This window comes from Aptenodytes patagonicus, chromosome 1 (genome assembly GCF_965638725.1).
Source record: "Aptenodytes patagonicus chromosome 1, bAptPat1.pri.cur, whole genome shotgun sequence".
Taxonomy (NCBI): Eukaryota; Metazoa; Chordata; class Aves; order Sphenisciformes; family Spheniscidae; genus Aptenodytes; species Aptenodytes patagonicus.
In genome coordinates, this window is record NC_134949.1 from 39842567 (window position 1) to 39863697 (window position 21131).

Consider the following 21131-nt stretch of genomic DNA (forward strand, 5'->3'; position numbering starts at 1 on the left):
ATGATAATGATTCTAAGTGCTCACACACAGTATTGGTAATAGCAATAGCTTGTGATATGTTATGCTTTACACAGGATACACTTCCTACTACATCTATTTTTCTTAGTTTTGGGAATTCACAGTCTAGCGTATATATGTGAAAAATATAAATTTTGCCATTTCTCTGTTGAATTATTTACCCTTCACCTTAAAGACTACATAGAAATATATTGTGTAGTTTAAACTTATCCTGAACATGACTAATAAAAGCAGGTAAAACTAAAGAATAAGGGAAATAGAAAGCAAGAAAAGATCAGAGAGAAGAGTGAAGCTTTGAGGCTTTCTGTTCCAGATTCATGTACTACACCAGGAAGGCTCACAATCACCATTTTTCCCTTTATTGTTAATAAGTGGGCATTCTTTCCACAGCCAGTTAAGCCTGAAATTGCTTTTTGTTTTGTACTCCCTGTGTTATCTCAGGTGAATCTAGGTATTCCTAGCTTAAGGTTCCCAAGAGAAATTTTCTTTCTAAAATAAATCATTTGGTGCTTCACAGGAATTATTATTCAATCTTAGGATGTATTTGAAGAGTTCTATCAGTCATACTTCATGCCTAGGCAGTAACAACATACAAGCAAACTACTGCATCTGACTCATTGCCAGGAAAGTTAAAGCCTCTGGTTTTATCCACATGGAGAAGACAAAGCTCTCTACTTAAGAGCGGTCTTAGGTGTAGGATTCTTCACCGTGATGTAAGGTCTCCTAAAGCCCTTCCACCAAAACAAGGGAACTTTACTCTTGAAATTCCTCAAGAAACACACACATATTAGGACTTCTTCGAGGTATGATATACCTTAATAATGAGTAGCACACACCTGAGAGAAGTTCACTCTAAACCTCTGGTAAGTGTATTTGGTATAAATGACATTACAAAAGTTGAAACGTACCTCATCCCCATGCATATTAGCAACATACTTGAACTCTGGAATGCCAATCTTATGGTGGGTTGGAAACCTTCCCAGAACAAGAACCCACAGGTCTCTACCTTTAAGAGGGGAAGGGGAAAAGACATTTTTTTTAAACAAGTGTAAAATCATACAAACCTTAGAGAAAAAAAGAAAAAAAAAAAGTTGGTCATTAAGACCACCGTACAAGTTCTCGTATTTCATTGCTGCCCAGTCAGTCCTATATATAGGATATCAAAGTAGACTGTGGTTTTTTTTATTCTATGAGTACTTGCTAAATTAGTTATAGGAATAAATATGTTTTGCCTTCTGACCAGAAGTGCATAGAGAACCCTGCAATTTCAAATGCATTTAACCAGTGCTAGAAAATAGTTTGGGGTGTTTTTGTAATAAACATTTTTCAAATCAAGTTTAGCAAGCAAGAGCTTGTCAAGCAAAGTCACCAAGCAACTAAAGATTATTTAAAATAAAAGACACTCTTCCCCCAAAAATATTAAATCATGATAAGGGTTTTCTGAAGTACATACAGCTGTTTCCATTATCACAAAGAAAGAGTATAACTTTTTTGTATTAAAGACAACACAGAAAAGCTAAATAAATTCATGAGTTACTGCTCAGAAAACAGAAGATACCAGGCAGAGCTGTATCAGAGACATTAAAAAAAAAAGTCAGCAGGGAAAGAATTAATAGCTACAGAAAGAGTATTAGTTAGGACCAGTAAAGCTGCACAGGAAGCTGAACTTTAAGTAACAAAGTAAACAAACATACATTTTGGAAGTCTTCATTTAAAGGGGGTGGGGGGCATTTCTGATTATTTTTAGTGATGTGGCATTTCAGTTCTCATCTGCAAAGCTATGCTTCCCACTATTCTGCTCAATGAGGTGGAAAGCTCTAGTTTCAGTAGGTGGCAGCAATGAAACCGGACCGGTTCCTTGATAACAGCGGTCACAGCCTATAGATTGCTAATGGCCAGATCTTGCATGCATGCTGCCTGTCCCCAGTTCTCACGCAGGGCTTGTTGGGACTCATGAGCTGTCTCAGCAGATTCCAGACGTCATTGTTACTTACAGGAAAGAAGAATGTAGGTGCTGCTATATGCAGTACTATAAAAAACATTATTTCCTAAATCTTTGTGGATCATCAAATCTGCAGTAAACAAACTCTGGAGCATAACAATTTCCCAAAGGTGGAAGCCATGGCCCTCATGGTATAGCTGCAGTGAGCCAGTCACACAGCTAGAAAGGAAAACAAAGACGTGGCAACTGCAGTACCTTCAGGAATGGGAGAAAAAAAAAAAGTTGAAGAGGACAGAAGGAACACTACAAGATGCACTGAGACCTGATGGTGTCCCAGCTCTCTTCTAGATGGAAGTGGATACAGCTAAACTGTAAAACGCATGGTTTCCTACAGAGGAGACGTATATCCTCTATAAAGTTATAAATTCCTTCGGCCCTGGGACTGCCCATTATCAGCATGAGTACCAGGCACACAGACAGGGCTTCAAAATATCTTAGAGCCAACAGGTTCAGTGAATTCATCTGAGAGGGCTTTTTACATGTAAGTGAAGTTAAGTGCTGATTAAAAGCATTAGTTTCCTCAAATCCTTGATGATTTCCTATACAAGCACAAAGGAGTGACCTAGACAGTGAGATAGCTTAGTGCAGGATCAGGACATTAAACCAGCCAATATACTTGCTATATTTATATTACCTTTCTGTATATAATTATTATCTAATATATAAAATACCCAATCAATCACAGCAGCCAAACAATATTGTAGTCCCCAGAACATGAAGCATCTTATCTCACCAATAACCAGACATTAAGATTAGCCCCTGGTTTTATTTTAATGGAAGCAGATCATAAAGACCATTTCAAATCCAACTACTAGCAATGACGACATCCATATCCATTGCATACAGACTTTTTAGAGCACTTCATGAACCAATGTAGAACAGTGCCATATTCTTTAGCCACTTCCCCATAGCAGCACTAGCACCAATTCAGTACTATATATACTAAAGCAAGTCCAAGTACAGCTAAAATGCTATAGTTATTTCTGTCATTTAAGACTTTCTACAAATAATATTGTATTCTGATTTCAAATTAAAAAAAGATTTCCAGTGCCTTGCCATCAGCAGTGCTGATTCCTGCTGCTATCACTGTGAAATTGCACTCATGGGAAACTCAGGGAAGAGCTAAGTATAGACTAGCATTAACTACTGATTGAAGTTGGTCTTTCCAGCATTAGTGTTTAGACTCTTTATAGTTTGTGTGAGGGCCATCTAAATGATAAACACTCCCATGAACTGAGACATCAATTATTTCCTGGCATTTCCAGCTTGTGAGAACCTACCATTAACCATTAAACCTACCATTAACAATTAAAATAAATTCCTGGGTCTGCTCAGCCTGCAGTACTGGATAGTGTACCTATGAGGGATGATGTAAGATTTCTTTCCATACAGCAGTAATTTACTGCGTGTAAAAAGATTCAACATATAGATTAAGTTTCCTTTAATCAGTAAAGCCTAGATAACTCTGTTTTTGTACCTGAAGTGAACAGCTAAGCTACCTCCCATGCTTTGAATCAAATGAATGTATCTCAAAAAGCCATTTCTCACTGCCAAACCAGAACTGACTTCAACTAATTAGTGAACTATATTTCAAGTAATCAAGACAAACATGTTTCTAACTGTGTGTCTCAGGACAACTAACAAGACTTGTATTGGAACAGAGCCAGATTACACAGCTTCTAGTAGAATGCGCAGCCCTTTTTTAAGTTTTCTAGCGTTGCCACAGTTCATGGCATAGTATCAGTATTCTAAACAGATCTATGACAACTGGGACTTAAGATGGGGAATTGAAATTGATCTCCAGATCTAGTGGGAAAGAAACCCAGTCATTTGTAGATGTTGCTGTCTGGATTGCACTCCCTGGTTTGTTTTATTCTGAAATTTATTTCTACTTTTCTTCACTTTGTTCTTTACAGCTTCATTTATGAAAAAGAACTGTTGTTATTTCAAAGAAAGTTATGGCTAGGAGATGAAGTTAAATGACTGGGCAATGCACCAGACCCACTGTCAGTACCACTCAGGCTAGGCTACTGATTCAAAAGTCTTTTCACTTCGACCCAGAAAAAACATTAGACTGACTACAGTCCTCCTGGGCTGGTCATGTGTTGCACGCTGACTTCATGGGTAGGAACTGTAGTAATGCTGATCCATGTTGAGGTAGTCACTACCTAGAAAGGCACAGGACAGAGAGAAGAGGAAGAAAGATTGACTCTCATTAGAATGCAAGGTCCAAGAACAATTTAATCATAGAAATAATCACAGAATCATAGAACGGCCCAGGTTGGAAGGGACCTCAAAAGATCATCTGGTCCAACCTTCTGTGGGAAAGGGAGCCTAGATGAGATTATCAAGCACTTTATCCAGTTGCATCTTGAAAACCTCCAGTGATGGGGACTCTACCGCATCCCTTGGGAAGCTGTTCCAGTGAATGATTGCTCTCACTGTAAAAAAATTCTTTCTTATATTGAGACGAAACCTCTCCCGGTGCAACTTGTATCCATTGCCCCTTGTCTTTTTCCACATGGCTCCTTGTGAAGGGAGAGCCTCCATCCTCTTTGTAGCCACCCTTTAAGTACTAGAATTCTGCGATGAGGTTTCCCCCTAAGCATTCTCTTCTCCAGGGAGAACCACCTGAACTCCTTCAGTCTTTCCTCACAGGACAGGTTCTCCAGCCCTTCGATCATCTTCGTGGCCCCGCTTTGGACCCTCTCCAGTCTGTCCACATCTTTCTTGAATTGTGGGGACCAGAACTGGACACAGCACTCCAGGTGCAGCCTGACAAGCAGTGGGTAGAGTGGGATGATCACATCTTTATGTCGGCTAGTAACGCCCCTGCGGATGCAGTCCAGGATCCAATTTGCCTTCGTTGCTGCAGCGGCACACTGCTGACTCATGTTCAGCTTGTTGTCCACCAGGACCCCCCAGATCCCTTTCAGCAAGGCTGCTCCCCAGCCACGCAGATCCTAGCTTGTGCTGGGCTCTTCGGTTATTCCATCCCAGGTGCAGGACTTTGCATTTGTCTTTGTAAAACTTCATACTGTTCTTGCTAGCTCAGTCTTCCAGCCTGTCCAGGTCTCTCTAAGACGGCTCACCCTTCTGACTTGTCCACCTCACCACCCAGTTTGGTGTCATCAGCAAACGTGGTGACAGTGCTTTCAATCCCATCATCCAGATCATTTATGAAGATGTTGAACAGTGTAGGGTCCAGTATTGATCCCTGGGGGACCCTACTTGTGACAGGCTGCCAGCCTAAGTAAAAACCATTGATGACCTCTCTGAGTGCGGCCTGTTAGCCAGTTTCCTATCTATCTCACAGGCCACCTAACCAATCTGTATCTTGCCAGTTTGTCCAGGAGAAGGCTGTGGGAAACAGTGTCAAACCAGTTTACTCTGGCTCCAGATCTGACTGAATACCTATTTGAACAGTACAGCACTGAATATAGCTTATACAAAACTTGCTCTGACACTGGCTAGAAAACTGAGGTTTTAGATGTCTAAATCCAAGCCTCAGATATGAATCTACCTGGATCCATCTACATTACCTATAAAACACATAAAGCTCGATTATGAAAAAAGGCAACATGACATTACACCAAATCAAAGTAATGACCTCAAAAAAAATATACTTTTGAGATTTGATACAAGCCACAATTTACTTCTCTTTGTATTTCATATCCTCTTCCTTAAAACTTACTATTTTTTACTCTTACTTATCCCATGTTTGGCAACAAACTCTACAGGCCAAGTAGCATATTACCAGGGTGGTTTACATATTACCCAGAAAGATGAGGCCCTAAGCTGTAGGGAAGGCCACCTTAGTAATAAGAAAAGAAGATAGAGAAGTTAGATAGAAAGTGCAAACAACTTAAAGCTTTATCTTTATTCTTCAGATTGATATTGACTACTGATAGATCACCAGTCCTGAGAACTCGCCCTATCAGGGCTTCATTCTGTCATGCTCCACACAAACTTTTAAGATATATGTTTCTGACCCCCAAAGCATACAATCAAAGCACTGCAAAATAAGAAGGGGGACCAGACAGACAAGGTTTTATTCAATGAGAATGTAAGAGGGTGGTGGCTATGCCTTAGGCATAGCTTATATCAATCCTGCTCAATTCCAGTATAAGCAGAAGAGCTTCAGCCTAGATTCTATGATGAGAACACCAAGTAACAGTAGTGAAATAAACATACCAGCTGATTTTTATAACAGCTTCCACTGCAAGAGCAACCACTAGGTAATTACGGTTTGACAGAAGAGAAGTGATGCAAATAACTAGCTTCTGCATTACTTACACAAAATATTGTGGGGAGATGGGATGGCATGGGAGTCACTCCTTGATAAATTCTTCTGTAGATATACCACAATTCCCACGTAATCTCTCACACTCTCTTTAATCCACTTTAACTATGCATACTACTATTGGAAACATTTCTTTACCTGCATTTGGCAACATATTCTGCTATGTCTTGGGATACTACATCCTTACTGGCTACCTGTAATACTAGTGTAAATCTAGGTTAATTGTTACCATGCAAGATACTAAGGCATCTCTACAGTTTTCTTTTTATTACAGAACTATGTCAGGGTATCTTCCCAGCTGCACCTGACACCTATTTTCTGAGACTAAGTCAAACTATGCTTATTACTACATAAAGTTCCTTATCTTGCAGGAAGGGAGAGATCAAGAAATCAATCCCAGCTTTATAATTTCTAACTTTTAAATCACATTCATGGCAAATCTGTTTCCGTGCTAACACAAACCATTCTTTGTCTTTTAATTTTTCTGATCTGTACTTGTATTCCCTGCAAAGATCAGTACTCTCAGTGTGTAACACAGGAGTACAATTGCCACCTATGTACACACGCACAGGAAAGAAGATGGAAATATGAAGACATTAAATGCTTATGTAACTTAGTATTGTACTTCCAAGCTTCAATATGAAGACAAAGTGTTAGTTTCTCCATGATAACAGTGGGGCAATACTGTCTTCCAGCAAAACACTACCACAGCTAATGAAGGACTTCAGGAGCAATCCCCTTTTGCTAAGCAAGTACCAGCAGCATCCTGGCCCTGTGGTACTCTAATTTGCCATCACCAATTCAAGCTGGAATGTCTAAAGCTATTTTGGAACATGTCTTCCACAAGGGGACTGCCCAACAGCACACAGCTTGATTCAGATTCTGACAGAATTTGAGTTACCGACACATTATTTATATAACTAGAAGGGTTTAATCAGAATGACTGAGGTAGTAGCATTGCAGAAGTAGCCTTACAAACATGAACAAATAAGTGACTTTAATCTAGCCAGACTGCTGAGTAAAGCAACCTCCAGATTATGGCAAGTAATATAAATGTATCCTTTGGGGATATAAATTTTGTAAGTTATCAGCCAAAAAGAAAAAAGACAGCTGTCTGCTCAGAAAACAGGCACTCTGTCTAATTTATACTCAGAATAACCTACATACCTGAAACGGGGATCAGATAGACATCTGTATGAACAACTGTAGTACATCAGATTCTTTTGTGCATTTATCCTCACTTTCAGTATACCATGTTCTCATGGTCCACTGAGGCAGAAAGGATTATCTAAAGTCAGCCTGGATTAGCATTAGTAATGAACAAAGCTGGTATCCCAAGAAGAGCTAGGACACTTTAAATATAAGAAAGTCTTCAAGGTATTTTGAAGTATTAAAAAGATACAGATCAATTACATATGTTAGCCAGGCATACCTGGCAATATTCAGCATGGTGTGTAGGTAAGCAGAACAAACCCAAAAGAGCCCAAGGTAACATTAGACTGCAGGTCTACCATAGCCACCACTCCCACCCCTCCCCAACCCAGCCCCAAACTGAGAGCACCTCTTATTTGTGGAAGGGGGCAAAAGTTTTACTACTTAGTTTCCCCAAGTATCCTGCTTAATGGAGAGACTGTAAGAGAGATCATACTTAGCAAGAACTACTCTAACTACACTGTTCCTAGTAAGCTATTGGAAGAAGTAAAAATAATTGATAAGGAAGCAAATGCTTGTTTGAGGGTAACAGCAAGAGAGACCAATTGGTACAGTACCTGTGCAGCACTTTAAAATTTTGTTTCAAAGTGTTAGGACTATCCTGTGCTCTGTATTTCCACTCGACAACTTTCTGAGTGCTAATACAGACAGTCCCATCTCAGCCAATTTGTGCTATTTCTTGAGGTACAAATGACCAGAATGTTTCAGCAACAGATGCACTACCCCTGACACAGTTACTATGCTGGGGCCACTGCTTAATTTAACACTTCTGGTCTCTTCCCATGTATCCCTTCTTACAGGCATAAGGCTACCCCTCTCTCTAAAGGCAAAAAATAAACCTAACAGTTTCTCACTATTTAATAAGCACCTATCCACTTCCAGAGATTATACCAGCCAATCCAATTTAGAGTCAGTACGTTATAAGCAGAACTGTAGGAATAACCAGTGACTCTTTAGAAAAAACAAAAACAAACACAACAATAACCTAGATACTGTTTATTTGTAACCAAAGCACTTGAGATGGGAAGGGAGTCAAAACAGTTCATAGTTCATGTGCTTGCTTATCTTCCTAAAGGTTTACAAATCTTTGGTTGATTGGGACATCCATAGCTGCTTTCGACACTTTCACAGGACTTGTATCTTATGAGAACAACTCTTTCTTTCCTGTTTATTTGAACACAAATCAAGAAATAAAAGTAAATTTTAAAAATCCAAACAAAAAACAACCCAGAAGGGAATACTGTTTTTAAATTAATATACACTAACCTTATTCAGTATTGTTCACTGAGAAGAAGAGAACACCACAGACATGTAGAATTAACCTGAACAGGCTTTCCCCACTATTTACACTAACTGGTTTCATATTCACTCCCAGAAATCAAACAGACTATTTTTCCTTTTCACCAACTCTTGCTTCTATTACCACAGGGTTTTTAAACCTGGTTCTGAAAATGCGTGCTTGATTTTCCAAGAAAGGTGTGAAACTGGTATGCATCTAGTAATTACCAGAAAAGCTGTTGTATACATAAAAGAAAGAAATATTACCCATTCACAGTAGTACCATTGGATCATCATGAGCAGAGTGATTGCTTATAATACAAGCCAGGCACAAGGAGGGGGATGGTTTGTTTTTAAGTGCAATTTATCCAGATTCAACAGTTTTATTTGGCCTACCCTTTTACCACCAGAGGCAGAGGAGGCCAAAACTATTCCTGCCACTTGAAGGCAAGAGAGGGAGTAGAAAACCAGGAGGAGACTACAGGTTGTTGCTCCTACATGGCTGAGAAGTTACTGGTGTACTTTGTGGGTTTCAGTGCATTGAAGTGCCTCATCAAGAGACTTGCTATGCATGTCCTGTAAACATCCTTGGCAGATCTCAGACACTATGTTTGCTCCAAGAATAGTAAGCTCCAAACAATACACATCTCAACACTGGCAAGCAGAGTCCTACAAATTCAGACAGTGAGCAGCTTTTCCCCCCACTCCCTTTTTCTTTTTTTTTTTTTTAACTGGCTGAAAAAGACCAGTTGCTTCCAGATTCTCTCTCAAAATGCGTAACAAAATGTTTCCTTAGAAACATTAGTTACTGTCTTTTAGGAGGGCAACAGACACTGCAAGGAGCTAAAATTCAGGCAGTGTTACTACCTACAGAGTAACTTAGTCCTTTGTCTCTGAGAAACATGTTCTGGCAGCCTTTGTTTCCTCTTGGATTTTGAGATCAGCCTAATGCAATTGTGTATCAAAGCAAGCTTTGTACTTTAACCTACTTTAAGTCCACCACGATTAGGAAACTCACTTTGTCAGAAACAGCCAGGTTGCACGTTGCTAGAAGTGCATACTGGGGTATCATTCTGTGCCTACGTTATTCCTAGACTTTTATCTAGCTATTCTTGGAAAAAAGAATACTGGACCAGACTGGACTTTTGAACTGACACAGTAGGACTATATTTCTTATTGAGAACACAGTTTGCTTTTATTTTAGCTTTAGCGTAAATGTTACTTTTTCAGATCTGCTCAAGCTCTGTTTAAATGCCCCAAGTAACTGAAAGAACTATGGCTATAGAACACATTGGCTAGGAACAAACAGGAAGTGTAACTCAACTGTCCCAAATCCACTGTGAGCTCAGCATGTTACACAGCAGCTACAGTCATTTAATTAAGTCCAACTGCCATGGACTGAGCTTTCCCATAACAAGAAGTAAGCCCTATACATCAAACTGCAGAATCATCTGCTTAGAAGCATCCTCTAACCTCTTCCTCTCATCTGAACCACTCCATAGATTGTAAGAGTTACTGTGCCAGAACTGGTGCAGTTTACAGGGAGGGTAATGTCTCAGCTGGGAGGGGAAAAGAGCTACAGCCAGCCCTATGCATTATTCGTTTCCATCTCCAGTAGCTACCTAATGCATAAAAAGTTCAGAAAGCAGAACTAGCAATCACGTGCACATCCAGCTTTCATTCAAAGAAAAAACCCAGCCTTAAAAAAAAAAATCTAGATCTCTCTTCTATGCAAAATCATGCGTAGAACTGCCGCCTAAGGGACAAATGCTTCAGGGTAAGAAGTCACACTTGCCTGTCAACTACTTAATGTATTATGAGTAGGTCTCCATTTGTACTTATGTGAACGAGCTGAACACAATATGCCATACCATAGCTACATACAGTAAAGCTTTACTTCAGCAGCCCTGAGAATCAACAACATTGGTAGCTCCAAGGATCTACAGCCAGAGGTCCTCGGCAGAAAGGCCACCCAGAAGGGATGCATGGTGCACTGCTCTTCTTTTGTGGGACGTGAATAAAAAGCTACTAGAAACGCTTTTTTACTAAAAAGCATCATCCCCTGAAGTGGGGTAAGAGGGATGTGTTACTGTGCTCTCCTCAAGTAAGTGGTGAATGCAGACAGATTGACCATCTGGGTAAAACACAGGCATAGGGTAAGAGTTTTATTTCTTTTTAAGTAAGTCTGCGATTAGAATTTGTTTTAAAATTAACAACATTGTACTGAAAAGGGAATTCAACGCACACCACTGATCATTAACATCAATATTCACCTGATTTTCCCTATTCCTAGGGAAATATAGGCCCTGCAGCACAACCCAAAGACCAGTAAATATAGACTGTGACAGGCTAATAAACAGACCTGATCTGGTGGTAGAAGACCCTTAATTGAAAGCCATTCTCTTCTTTTCTTTATTGGAGAATCTCTTTCTCTTCCTGTGCTACTTTACAGCATCCGAAAAACAGCTGTCTGAGGAAGTGAATACTTAGGACCAGTGTAAGTCAACACTGAGTTACATATAAAAAATAACTTGAATTAAGAGTACAGGTTTAATTTGCCCCTTGCAATCAGCAGACCATAAATTAAATTATCAGTATAGTTATGAGCTATACAAAGGATCACAAGCCACGTTTCAAGATCACACCTCTTATTTCCATGGCCAAAAAATTTATGTACAATGCCGCAAAAAGCAGAATCCTACAAGAAGTGAGGGGGAAAAAAACCCAGTAGTTTATCTATCCATTGTGCATGGTTCTTAGTATCTTGAGCTCTGTGTTTTTGTGTTTGGTTGGTTTTTTAAAAACATCTTCCACATATTTACTTTCTCAACACCAGCTAAAGGATATGGAGATAGACAAGAATCAAACCGCACCTACCAGCTGCAATTGCTGATTCTATGTTACACAAGCTCCCTAGCATTGCTAACTTCACTGGTGTGAATTACAATATCCAGTTGTCAACTCTGTCTACTTCTAAACAAACATGGAAAGCTGCAAAGTCTTCCTGAAGGAAAACAGGATGGCTGCAGGCTTAAGACCTCTACTGTTCTGAAGAAAAGTTTGACAAATATATGCTGCAACTGGACAACTACAAAGCAAGGGGTAGAGAGGAGGCAGGAGAGCAGAGATTCTTCCCACAACACTGATTTTAAATAAGTGTTGCTCACAGGAACAGTGGACTATTTCTAAATAGAACAGATCTTCCCATTTTAAAGTTACAACATAAAGATTCCAGTACTAGATAGCAGTTTTTATACAAGAAGTGTTTGATCTGTGTTGTTAGGATATGTTCCTTTCAAATAGTTGTTTGAAATTTTTTTGGTTTTGTGGGTTTTTTTAGGCTGGGACAGGAATCTCCGATATGGCAGGTTTCACAGAAAAAAAACCTTCCCACAAGATTTTCTGTAAGAACCGTATTTAAGTTTCATTTGTGTGTATGCATGCATGTATGTAAAAGAAAACTGCACAACACATACAAATACATACACATACTTTCATTATTATTTTTGGGTGTAGGAGATAGCATAGAAGGCAAGACAAAGATGACTGACCAATTCACAGCAAGCATAGAGAAGAGAAGATTTAAGCAAATTATTTTACTTTCACTGCAAGAGAATAGGAACATGCTCAGAGTCAGTGACTGCATCTTTAAGAGTAACGTCTTACTTTATTAATCTTTTAAACATCTGATGCTGACCAAGCTACGTACTTTTTATAAGTTATTTGCATAAAAAGCGTAGCCATACTGACAGGAAAGCAATGTTAAGTCATGTTATCGTCAGGCAAAATCTTAGTACTTGGCTATCGGAAGACTAATTGCACACAAACTACTTATGTCACATTACAGTAGTCAAACTACTATTGCAGAAGGTAGAAGTGCTACAGCTCTTCTCCTATAAGTAGACATACACAGTATTCACATTTAAACTAATTCTGGTAACTAAATAGCTAGAGGATGCAGTCAGATGAAAAATGAAACTATGTTTCAACATTTAAAGACTTTTTAGCTTCAGTTAGGACAAATGGACTTAGAAGTTAAAGCTAATGCAGTAACCGTGAGTTCTATTTAAGCACACGGCTTAGAGCAAAGCTCAGTTGGAAGCTGAAGATTTTTTTAAAAATACAGGATAATACTTCTTGCTTTTAAAGTCATGGTTTAGCCTGACTAGATAAACCCTGAAGGAGCCAATCCTCCTCCTCTTGTTTTTTTTTTTTCCCCCTTCCCATCACAGTGACTCACATAACGTGCTGCAAATAGAGTTTACAAGGCTGTTAAGATCAAGCCCATCCATGAACCTGCACACCCTTTCAATAATAAAATGAACATATAAACCTACCTAGAATCTTGTTAACATACATTTATATCCCACAAGTACTGACAAAGACTAGAACAAAGATGGTTATGAAGGAAGAGACCAAAAAGAGCAAGTAGCACATAAGGAGAAAAAAAAAAAAAAAAAATCAGAAGAGAAGCAGACAAGAATGGGTAAAAGTTCAACTATCACGATAAGTTTTAGAACGCCCATTTTCAAATGAAAGTCTGGACTTGAGCCAAGTGACTTTAGTGTGCTTTACATGAGGCCCTCAGAGTGGGAAATGCCTCGTTCATTCTTGTTTCTAAAATTGTACATTGAAAATATCAATGCTTATATTATCTACACATGCCATGCTTGCACGATGAGCCTGTAATTCACAGTACTAAGGAAATTTGTGGGGTGGGAGATGAGGAGGAGGGAAGGGGAGATACTATCAGGGATTGGAGACAGGAGTAAAGCCATCTGCAGCAGTCATTCAAATGGAACAAACAGAAGGTAATACTCTTCTACACAGATGTACTTCACATCATGTAACCACAGAAAAAAATAATTGCAATATTTCTTTAAAGACATCACATTATGACATCACAGAGGTGGATTTTCCTCTAGACAATTTGTTTATTTTGAAGACAAAAAAGAGTCATCTTTATCACCTTTTTTTTCCCCCCTCTTCCTTCTTTTTAAATACACTGGTACTCGCATTTAGTTTGTACAAACATTTAATAATGGGTAACACTGAGAAACTTACTTCAAAGTACACTGGGCTATGTATAACCTTCTCATTCTATTTTTGTAGAGTGCCAGGACCCCTGAAACTAACCTGATAAGAACAATTCCAGTAGAGTACAAACATTTTATGGATACATATTTCAGTTTTGTTTTCTCCAACAGTAAAACTTGTTTTCTAGTACTTTAAACAAAATAAAAACATCCAGAATATAAGTGTTTCTAATGTAAATTCAATAAAATTTTCAGTGCATTTTACTATTGATGGTAGTAACCCAGGCTCCTTCTGTACTGTATCACAAGAAATGTCTGAAAATAAGTTCCTATTTTTCCCTAGGTAGACATAATTTTTCAGCTACATACACAGACTATCAAGATATAGACAAGTATAATACCTGCTCTTTTATTATTATTTTATTATTAAATAATAACAATTTTATTATTAAATACTTTCACTGGAGCGCAACGAACCTGGAGTTAGCACTCCCCTGTTCAATAGCCTCCCATAAACGCCTAGAAGTGTCAATCACGCAGTATCAGCGTGAACAGCATGATCTCCTGAACAGTCAGGAGATTTAAAGTGATCCCTGGCATATTTTGGGCACACGTTCCACTGATGTTTGTGCAGAATGACGTCAGGGACAGATTAATTACCTAGCTTCTCTATTAACCCTACTAACCAGGCAAGCACACACTTCCCACTGCACTACTGAATCCTGATACCTAACAAGCCCTTTTGCTGAAGTCACAGCTGCTTATCAGATGGAAACCTGGGCATGTGCCATTCCCTTTGTTTTCTGAGGAGGGAAACCCATTAATGCAGGCAGGAGGGAGACATAATGAGCTCCAACAGGCACCTCACCTGAGCCACTGAGAAACCTGGCCTGCTGGGAGCCCTGCCGAGTACACCTTCCTTGTAGTACGTAGTATCCGCTATGCACACATCCATGTGGAAGTCCTGCATGAACTTTAAAAACCAAACCAACCAAACACACACACACACCCTGCATGCTTCAGTCTCTCTGTTTGTAGAGCAGAATGCTAGTACGTGAGGTTTTTTTTTGTGGACTAGTGAAAGTTTGCAAAGTGCTTAAGATTAAAGGATGGAATATGCCAGTTCAAGGGCAGAGAGAGCAATTGAATAGTAAGCAGCAGAGCAGGATGATTAAACCACATAGTTCTCACCTAAAAAAGCTTTCAGGACAGCTCTTTTGCAAGAAGCTATTTCTGAAAGTTTCTAATGAAACCACAATAAAATCTGGTCAATTTGTTTTGTTTTGCTTTTTGTCTCTCCAATGACAGAATCTGCCAGAGAGATGTTAATCTATTAAGTCAACTTTGAAGCTCTCCACTAGGTAAAGACAGAGATACTTTAAGCATACACAACTTCTTGCTCAGTGAGCAGGATCTGGCTTAGGGATGATGTTTACAACTGTTCCAGTTTGACTGGAATTCTAAAAATGCGGACTGGCCTCCAGAAAAGCTAGATCTAAAACAAGCTGTAATTGGCATGCTATCACTTTATCTAAATCCAGAGTGTATCTGAAAGAGTTTTTAAAGAGTATGGATCTACTACAAAAGCCACTCAGCTCTTTCAACAGTTGCTTGCTTTTATTCTCCTAATAAGGTCATTAGGTCTATTTATTGGAATCTCTTCTCACCACCCCACCACCTTCATTTTCTTTTCAAAGAAGAATAACAGCACAGTATCTTGAACAGTGAAAAGCCACAGATCATACACATACATCAAATATTTTCTTTTTGATAATGCACACTGTAACATTTGCTTGCTGAAGAGTCAGTCTGTTTTTTCACTGGGGTGACATAAGGCAGGACAGGTTAATATGATTACACCAGGTCCCATTCTCCAGACTGATGCAGCTCTACAGCCTCCTCTATTATTAGAGAGTGCACATATTGTACTGAGGTTGGATATTGTATGTATTAGAAAACAGAGCTCCCGCCAAAGGTCTTTTACAAGCTTATTCAATAACACATCTGAAACAATATAAAAGAATCAAAGTATTTTCTGGGCCACCACACATCTCTGCCTACCTGCTATAAGACCATATCCAGTCTCTCACAAACATACAAATCACCTACAAATCTTGAGGTATTTGAGGTTACCTACTAAATTAGACCAAACAGATAACACTCAGCTTTGTCAGCCAGTGGGCTACATCTTTTTAAGCTCCCTTCTCCCCTTGTTTAAGGATAACAGCTTAGCTATGAGATGCATAATTAAATGTCATAGCTTCCAAATGTACAGACCTGGAGACTGAACAGGCCATTGCCAGTCTAGAACACGTTCTTCCCAGTAATCTGGCAGAGGAGCCGTGAATTTCCGTATTGTGATGTAAACCACCACCAAACAGATTGGGCATCTTTTAGTTTGCTTTCCAGTGAGGCTCTTGGTACTGGTTCTGTTGCGTATATTGCTGATATAGTCTACATACATCAAATAAACACACTTTGTAAATCTCACCTCAAATTTATCCATGACAAATCATACTTGACTGCTTACTTTCTATGCAGAAATGACTGGCTTAGTGGGAGAGAAGAAAGCACTCTTTCTTCAGCCTTGACCTTAGCAAGGCTTTCAACAGAACCACAGAATCAGTTGGAAGGGACCTCTGGAGGTCACCTGGTCCAACCCCGCCCTGCTCAAGCAGGGCCACCTACAGCAGGTGGTGGACCCAGGACTTTGCCCAGATGGCTTTTGAATATCTCCAAGGATGGAGACTCCTCAACCTCCCTGAGCAGCCTGTTCCAGTGCTCAGTCACCCTCACAGTATCTTTGTAAACAAGCTGGGAACATATGGATTAGAGGAGTAGACTATAGCAAGGTCAGAAGCTGGCTGGACTGAGCAATTGGTAGTTCAAGTGACAGCAAATTATCAGCAGCATTCCTCAAGGGTCAATACTGAAGCTGATACTGTTTAACACCTTCAACAGGGCCAGGGCTGCCGTTCAGAGGGGCCTTGACAAGCTGAAGGAATTTGTCAACAGAAAACTCATGAAGTTTGACAAAGGCAAATGCAAAGTCCTGCACCTGGAGCGGAAGAACCCCATATTGGGATCATCAGCCCAAGAAGATAACCCCACGTGGGTACAGGCTGCAGACTGGCTAGGTTGTGGCTTTGCAACCTAGGGGTTGCAGGGTGTGGGAGGAACGTCTAGGTGGACAAGATAGATGTGAGTCAGTAGTGCGCTCTCGCAGCAGAAAAGGCAACCTGTATGCTGGGCTGCATCAGCAAGAACATAAACCAGCAGCTTGAGGAAAATTATTATTCCCCTCCACTCAGCATTAGTAAAGCTACATCTGGAATACCGTGTCCAGCTATGTGTTCCCTAGCACAAGAGACACAACTCCACACTGCAGGAAGTCCAGCAGAAGGCCACAAAGATGATCATACTACATCTGAGGAGAGGCTGGGGGAGGTCAGTTTGTTCAGCCTGGAGGATGATACAGCTACAACCTTCCACTACCTAAAGGGACATTATAGAGAAGACAGAACCAGACCCTTCTTAGAGGTCTAAAAGCAAAAGGGCAGGTAACAACTCACCGCAAAGGAAATTCTAATCTGATGCAAGAAAACACATTTCCACAACAATGGTAGTTGAGCACTGAATCAGGTGTCCAGACACCCTGTATAATCTCCACCCTTGAAGATATTCAAAACTTTGGTGGAAAGGGCCCTGAGCATCATAATCTAACATTCGAGTTAGCCCCACTTTGAACAGGAGCTCAAACTAGATGGCCTCCAGACCTAAATTACTTTATGATCTGCCTGGACCATGTGAGGCTTCTTACATGAAGAATGTTTAGGTATTTCTGTAGAAGAACTACATGCAATCACTTTCTGAAGTGGTAATACACAGGTCCCTATCACCTTCCACATCTGGGCTCCTAGGAGTGGATTCTACACCCTCGCAGAGCTCTGGGTCTACACATGCCAACCAAAAGCCAAGCCTTTACTTCACATTCTTCATAATCCAAGTCTAGATGGCAGTATATAATTTTATCAAATAATCTAGTATTAGAGTAAAACCTAGATTAGATTTAAGAATAACATGGGAACAATAGCCATTCATGAGAAACAGTAAAATTATGTCTGGTGGCTTTATAGCCACCACTTTGATTCATAGGATTTTGTATTCATCATCAAGAATTTCCATACCAGGAACATCAACAGCTTAACAGAGAACTTACTACATCACATTGATCGCAGTTTTATAACATTTAAATTAGTTTCTGTTTCTCATCATCAACAAGTACACTTTGCTATCAGGCTTTAGCTAATTGATAGCAGGACAACACTAGTAAACCCATACGAGTAAGCACACATGCATGTGCATACGTGCATTCTTGTTTGTGTCAACTTAGTTGAGAAAAAGAGGAACAGAACTTCAGCCCATTGACCAAAATTGAAACTTCATTTTCAGCAAAATTGTATAACTACTGTTATCACAAAACTTCCTTTTAGTATGAGCAAAAAAAAAAAAAGACACCCTAATTCAGTACCATCCTCTACCATATTTCAGGGGACTCTAAAGGCACGTTTCTTAACAGAGGTAGAAGTCTCTTAACATTTAGAAAGAAGAAAAGAATAGAGAAGCACTGAACATTTTTCACTGCCATTCTGCTTTATGTGGCACTGAGAAAGTTTCCACTGTCCACCTATTCCATTCAGAGCAATGCTACAGGCATGCAGGACATGCAAAAAGCATAAGTGATGACTTTTTTGTGAATCATGATGTGTAGCTGGCAGAACAAGGGACAGCCCACGTAATTATCTTTTTCTCACAGAGTTTGGCAGAGCAGAAGGCAACATACCAAAATCTGAATGATGTTTCAGAGCACTGCTCGCTCACAATCAAGAGATGATGCATTTCCAGTTTTCATGCTAATGGAACTCAGACAAGTTGAAGACTTCACGTTATCAGCTTTCGGATGTCTAGATATGCAAAAGCCAAAATTTCAATCTCTCAGGTTGGATGAAAGGTTTTGTCCTACCTGCACAAAAATAAGCCAGCAGAGTTCATGCCAGAAAAGTCAGAATCTAGTCCTATCATTAAAATGTTAGCTAAGTCCCCTCAAGGTAGAAAAATGAGGATGTGGTTAATTGGTAGTTTGTACTGGAGGGAACTGTACTTAAAGGGACTAGCCTTCTCTCGTGCAAATGAATAACATAATCCAATATGATTCTGCCTTTGCTGAAACCAAGAACACAAATAACTTTAAGATTTCATGTCTAGTTTGAGTCTTCCCACAATGAGACTTCCTAAAAAGATGAGAGCAGACATGCACACAGACAAGATCACATAACCATAGCAACATGACAGCTGTTTGATATCTCCCTGAAACAGAACCCTCTTTTCAACTAAAAGTAATGTACCAGACAAATACAAGTATATTTAAAAAATTTGAAGACACACATAATAACACAAAGAAGGAGGTATGAAAAGAAACTACTAGCTTTCTTCATGATTATCTACCCTGAAGGATGTAGATTTTTTTTTTTAAACACAAGCATAGATTTTATAATAGATGCCACAACTGTCTCCTTCCAGTGGTATGAAATGGGATTAGAGGAACAGATGATGTTTCTGAAGAATGAGCTTCTCTATCTAGTTTTATACCTCCTAGCAAAGTGATTTAATTTTCTGAATTGAGGTCTACTTAAGGGGTTTTTTGCGTAAAACTAGACAGATACACATTAAGGTATTTACACACTAATAAACACTAAACTTTCTAATCTCTTTAAACAAATTTAAAAGTCCCTTTTTTTCTATAGATTTATTGTAAGCAATTACCAATCATAGAGAGATAAATTAAGATATCTATGTAAGGACAGAAAGGTGATTATTGATTGAGGTATATTTTACTGTAGGATTTGAGACTGAAATCTTCACTTAAAACACAAGACCTTGTATCAGTATGGAAATCAAAATCCTTCTTCTAGTCAGTCCAGGTTTACTGGAATAATAGGTAAAGCCAAAAGAGAAGATATTTTTAACATACCCACAAGTTAGAAAACACGCTCCTATTACAGCCCCACCTAGAACGGGCACTTAGCAAACGGGGTAACACACGTTTTTAAGCTCTTTAAAGACAGCCTGGTTTCTGAAATTGCCACTCAAGAAGTTTCCAATTCTCAAAAAAACAGGCGTTGGGAGAACTTCGACCCTAGCCGAAGCGTCATACGTGTTATCAGAATTTGTTATTCACGCTTAAGCAAGAGGAAGAGGAAACTTCACAGAGATTTAAGCAGAGAGGCACCCGGCACTTGGGATTAGAGCAGCCCCGCCGCCAGCAAGCGCGCACGAAACGCCACCGCAGCCACCTCTACCCACGCTTGTCCCAATTTAAATAAACCAGAAAGCCTTCGCTCCCCCCCGGCCCCCCGCCATTACCCCCTACCTTCCACCGAGCGCCCGATGCTGTGCAAGTGGGTGATGGCGGGGTACGCGGCATGAACCCCTTTCAGGTACGCCTCCAGCTCCTCGGCGTGGTGGTACTTGAAATCCAGCGCGGCCGCCAGAGAAACCAGGCAGAGGATGGCCAACACGTCCTAGAAAGAAACAGATGAGCCAAACGGCCGCGGGGACCGGCGGGCCTGCCGCTGCCCCGGCTCTGCCGCCGCAGGACGGCGGCGGCAGAGCCGGGGCAGCGGCAAGCCCGCGGAGGGAGACCTCCCGCCTCAGCCCGCCTCCCCTCACGGGGAGCAGGTGCCTTCCCCCTCTACCCACAACCGCCGCTCCTACCCCGGCGGCCGCCCGCATGGTGCCGCCGCTCTTTCACAACTGGAGCCCCGACGCCGGGCGGGGGCCGCCATCCCCCGTCGCCGGCCTCGCCCTGCCCCTGACTGACGCAGGCTTCATCCAGTCAGGTCCCCCCGGCCCGCCCAAGGGGCAGAGGGGGACACACACACACCCCTCCCCTTCTCCCCTCCCTCCTTCCCGCCTCGCCAGCGGCTCTCACCTGTGCGCGGCACGGCTCCTGTCAGCGCGGCGGCGGCGAGCGGCGCAGCCCTCCCCGCTATCCTCGGCAGCCCCTCGGGGTGAAACCGACCCTCCTCCTCCTCCGCGTGTCCCTCCTTGTAGGTTGAACGGAGGGAAAGGGCTCGAGCATACGGCTGGTAGCCGACTTGGTGTCGTCGCGGACCCGCTGGCTGGCCCTGCTGCTGGGCGGTGTCCTGAGGAAACAGCGCGGCTACGTGTTGGCGAGTCCCCGTTGGTTTTGCCTCATTTTTCTTCCCGGAGAGGCTGAGGG

The 21131-nt window shown here is 40.8% G+C and overlaps 1 protein-coding gene across 2 annotated transcripts in view; it reads right to left on the reverse strand.

The window, feature by feature from the left end:
* The window catches only part of CPM (carboxypeptidase M), a 34923-nt gene extending 14234 nt beyond the window's left edge, over positions 1-20689 (reverse strand). The window contains exons 1-3 of one of the 2 annotated variants that reach the window (XM_076332583.1): positions 20624-20689; positions 20280-20430; positions 927-1024 (exon numbers count right to left, since the gene is read on the reverse strand). In XM_076332583.1, coding sequence (XP_076188698.1) covers positions 927-1024; positions 20280-20430; positions 20624-20641 — 267 coding nt within the window. In that variant the 5' untranslated portion in view covers positions 20642-20689. Of the gene's footprint in view, positions 1-926; positions 1025-20279; positions 20431-20623 lie in introns of those variants that run through there. The other variant, XM_076332591.1, reaches the window with a different exon arrangement.
* Positions 20690-21131: the final 442 nt, after the last annotated feature.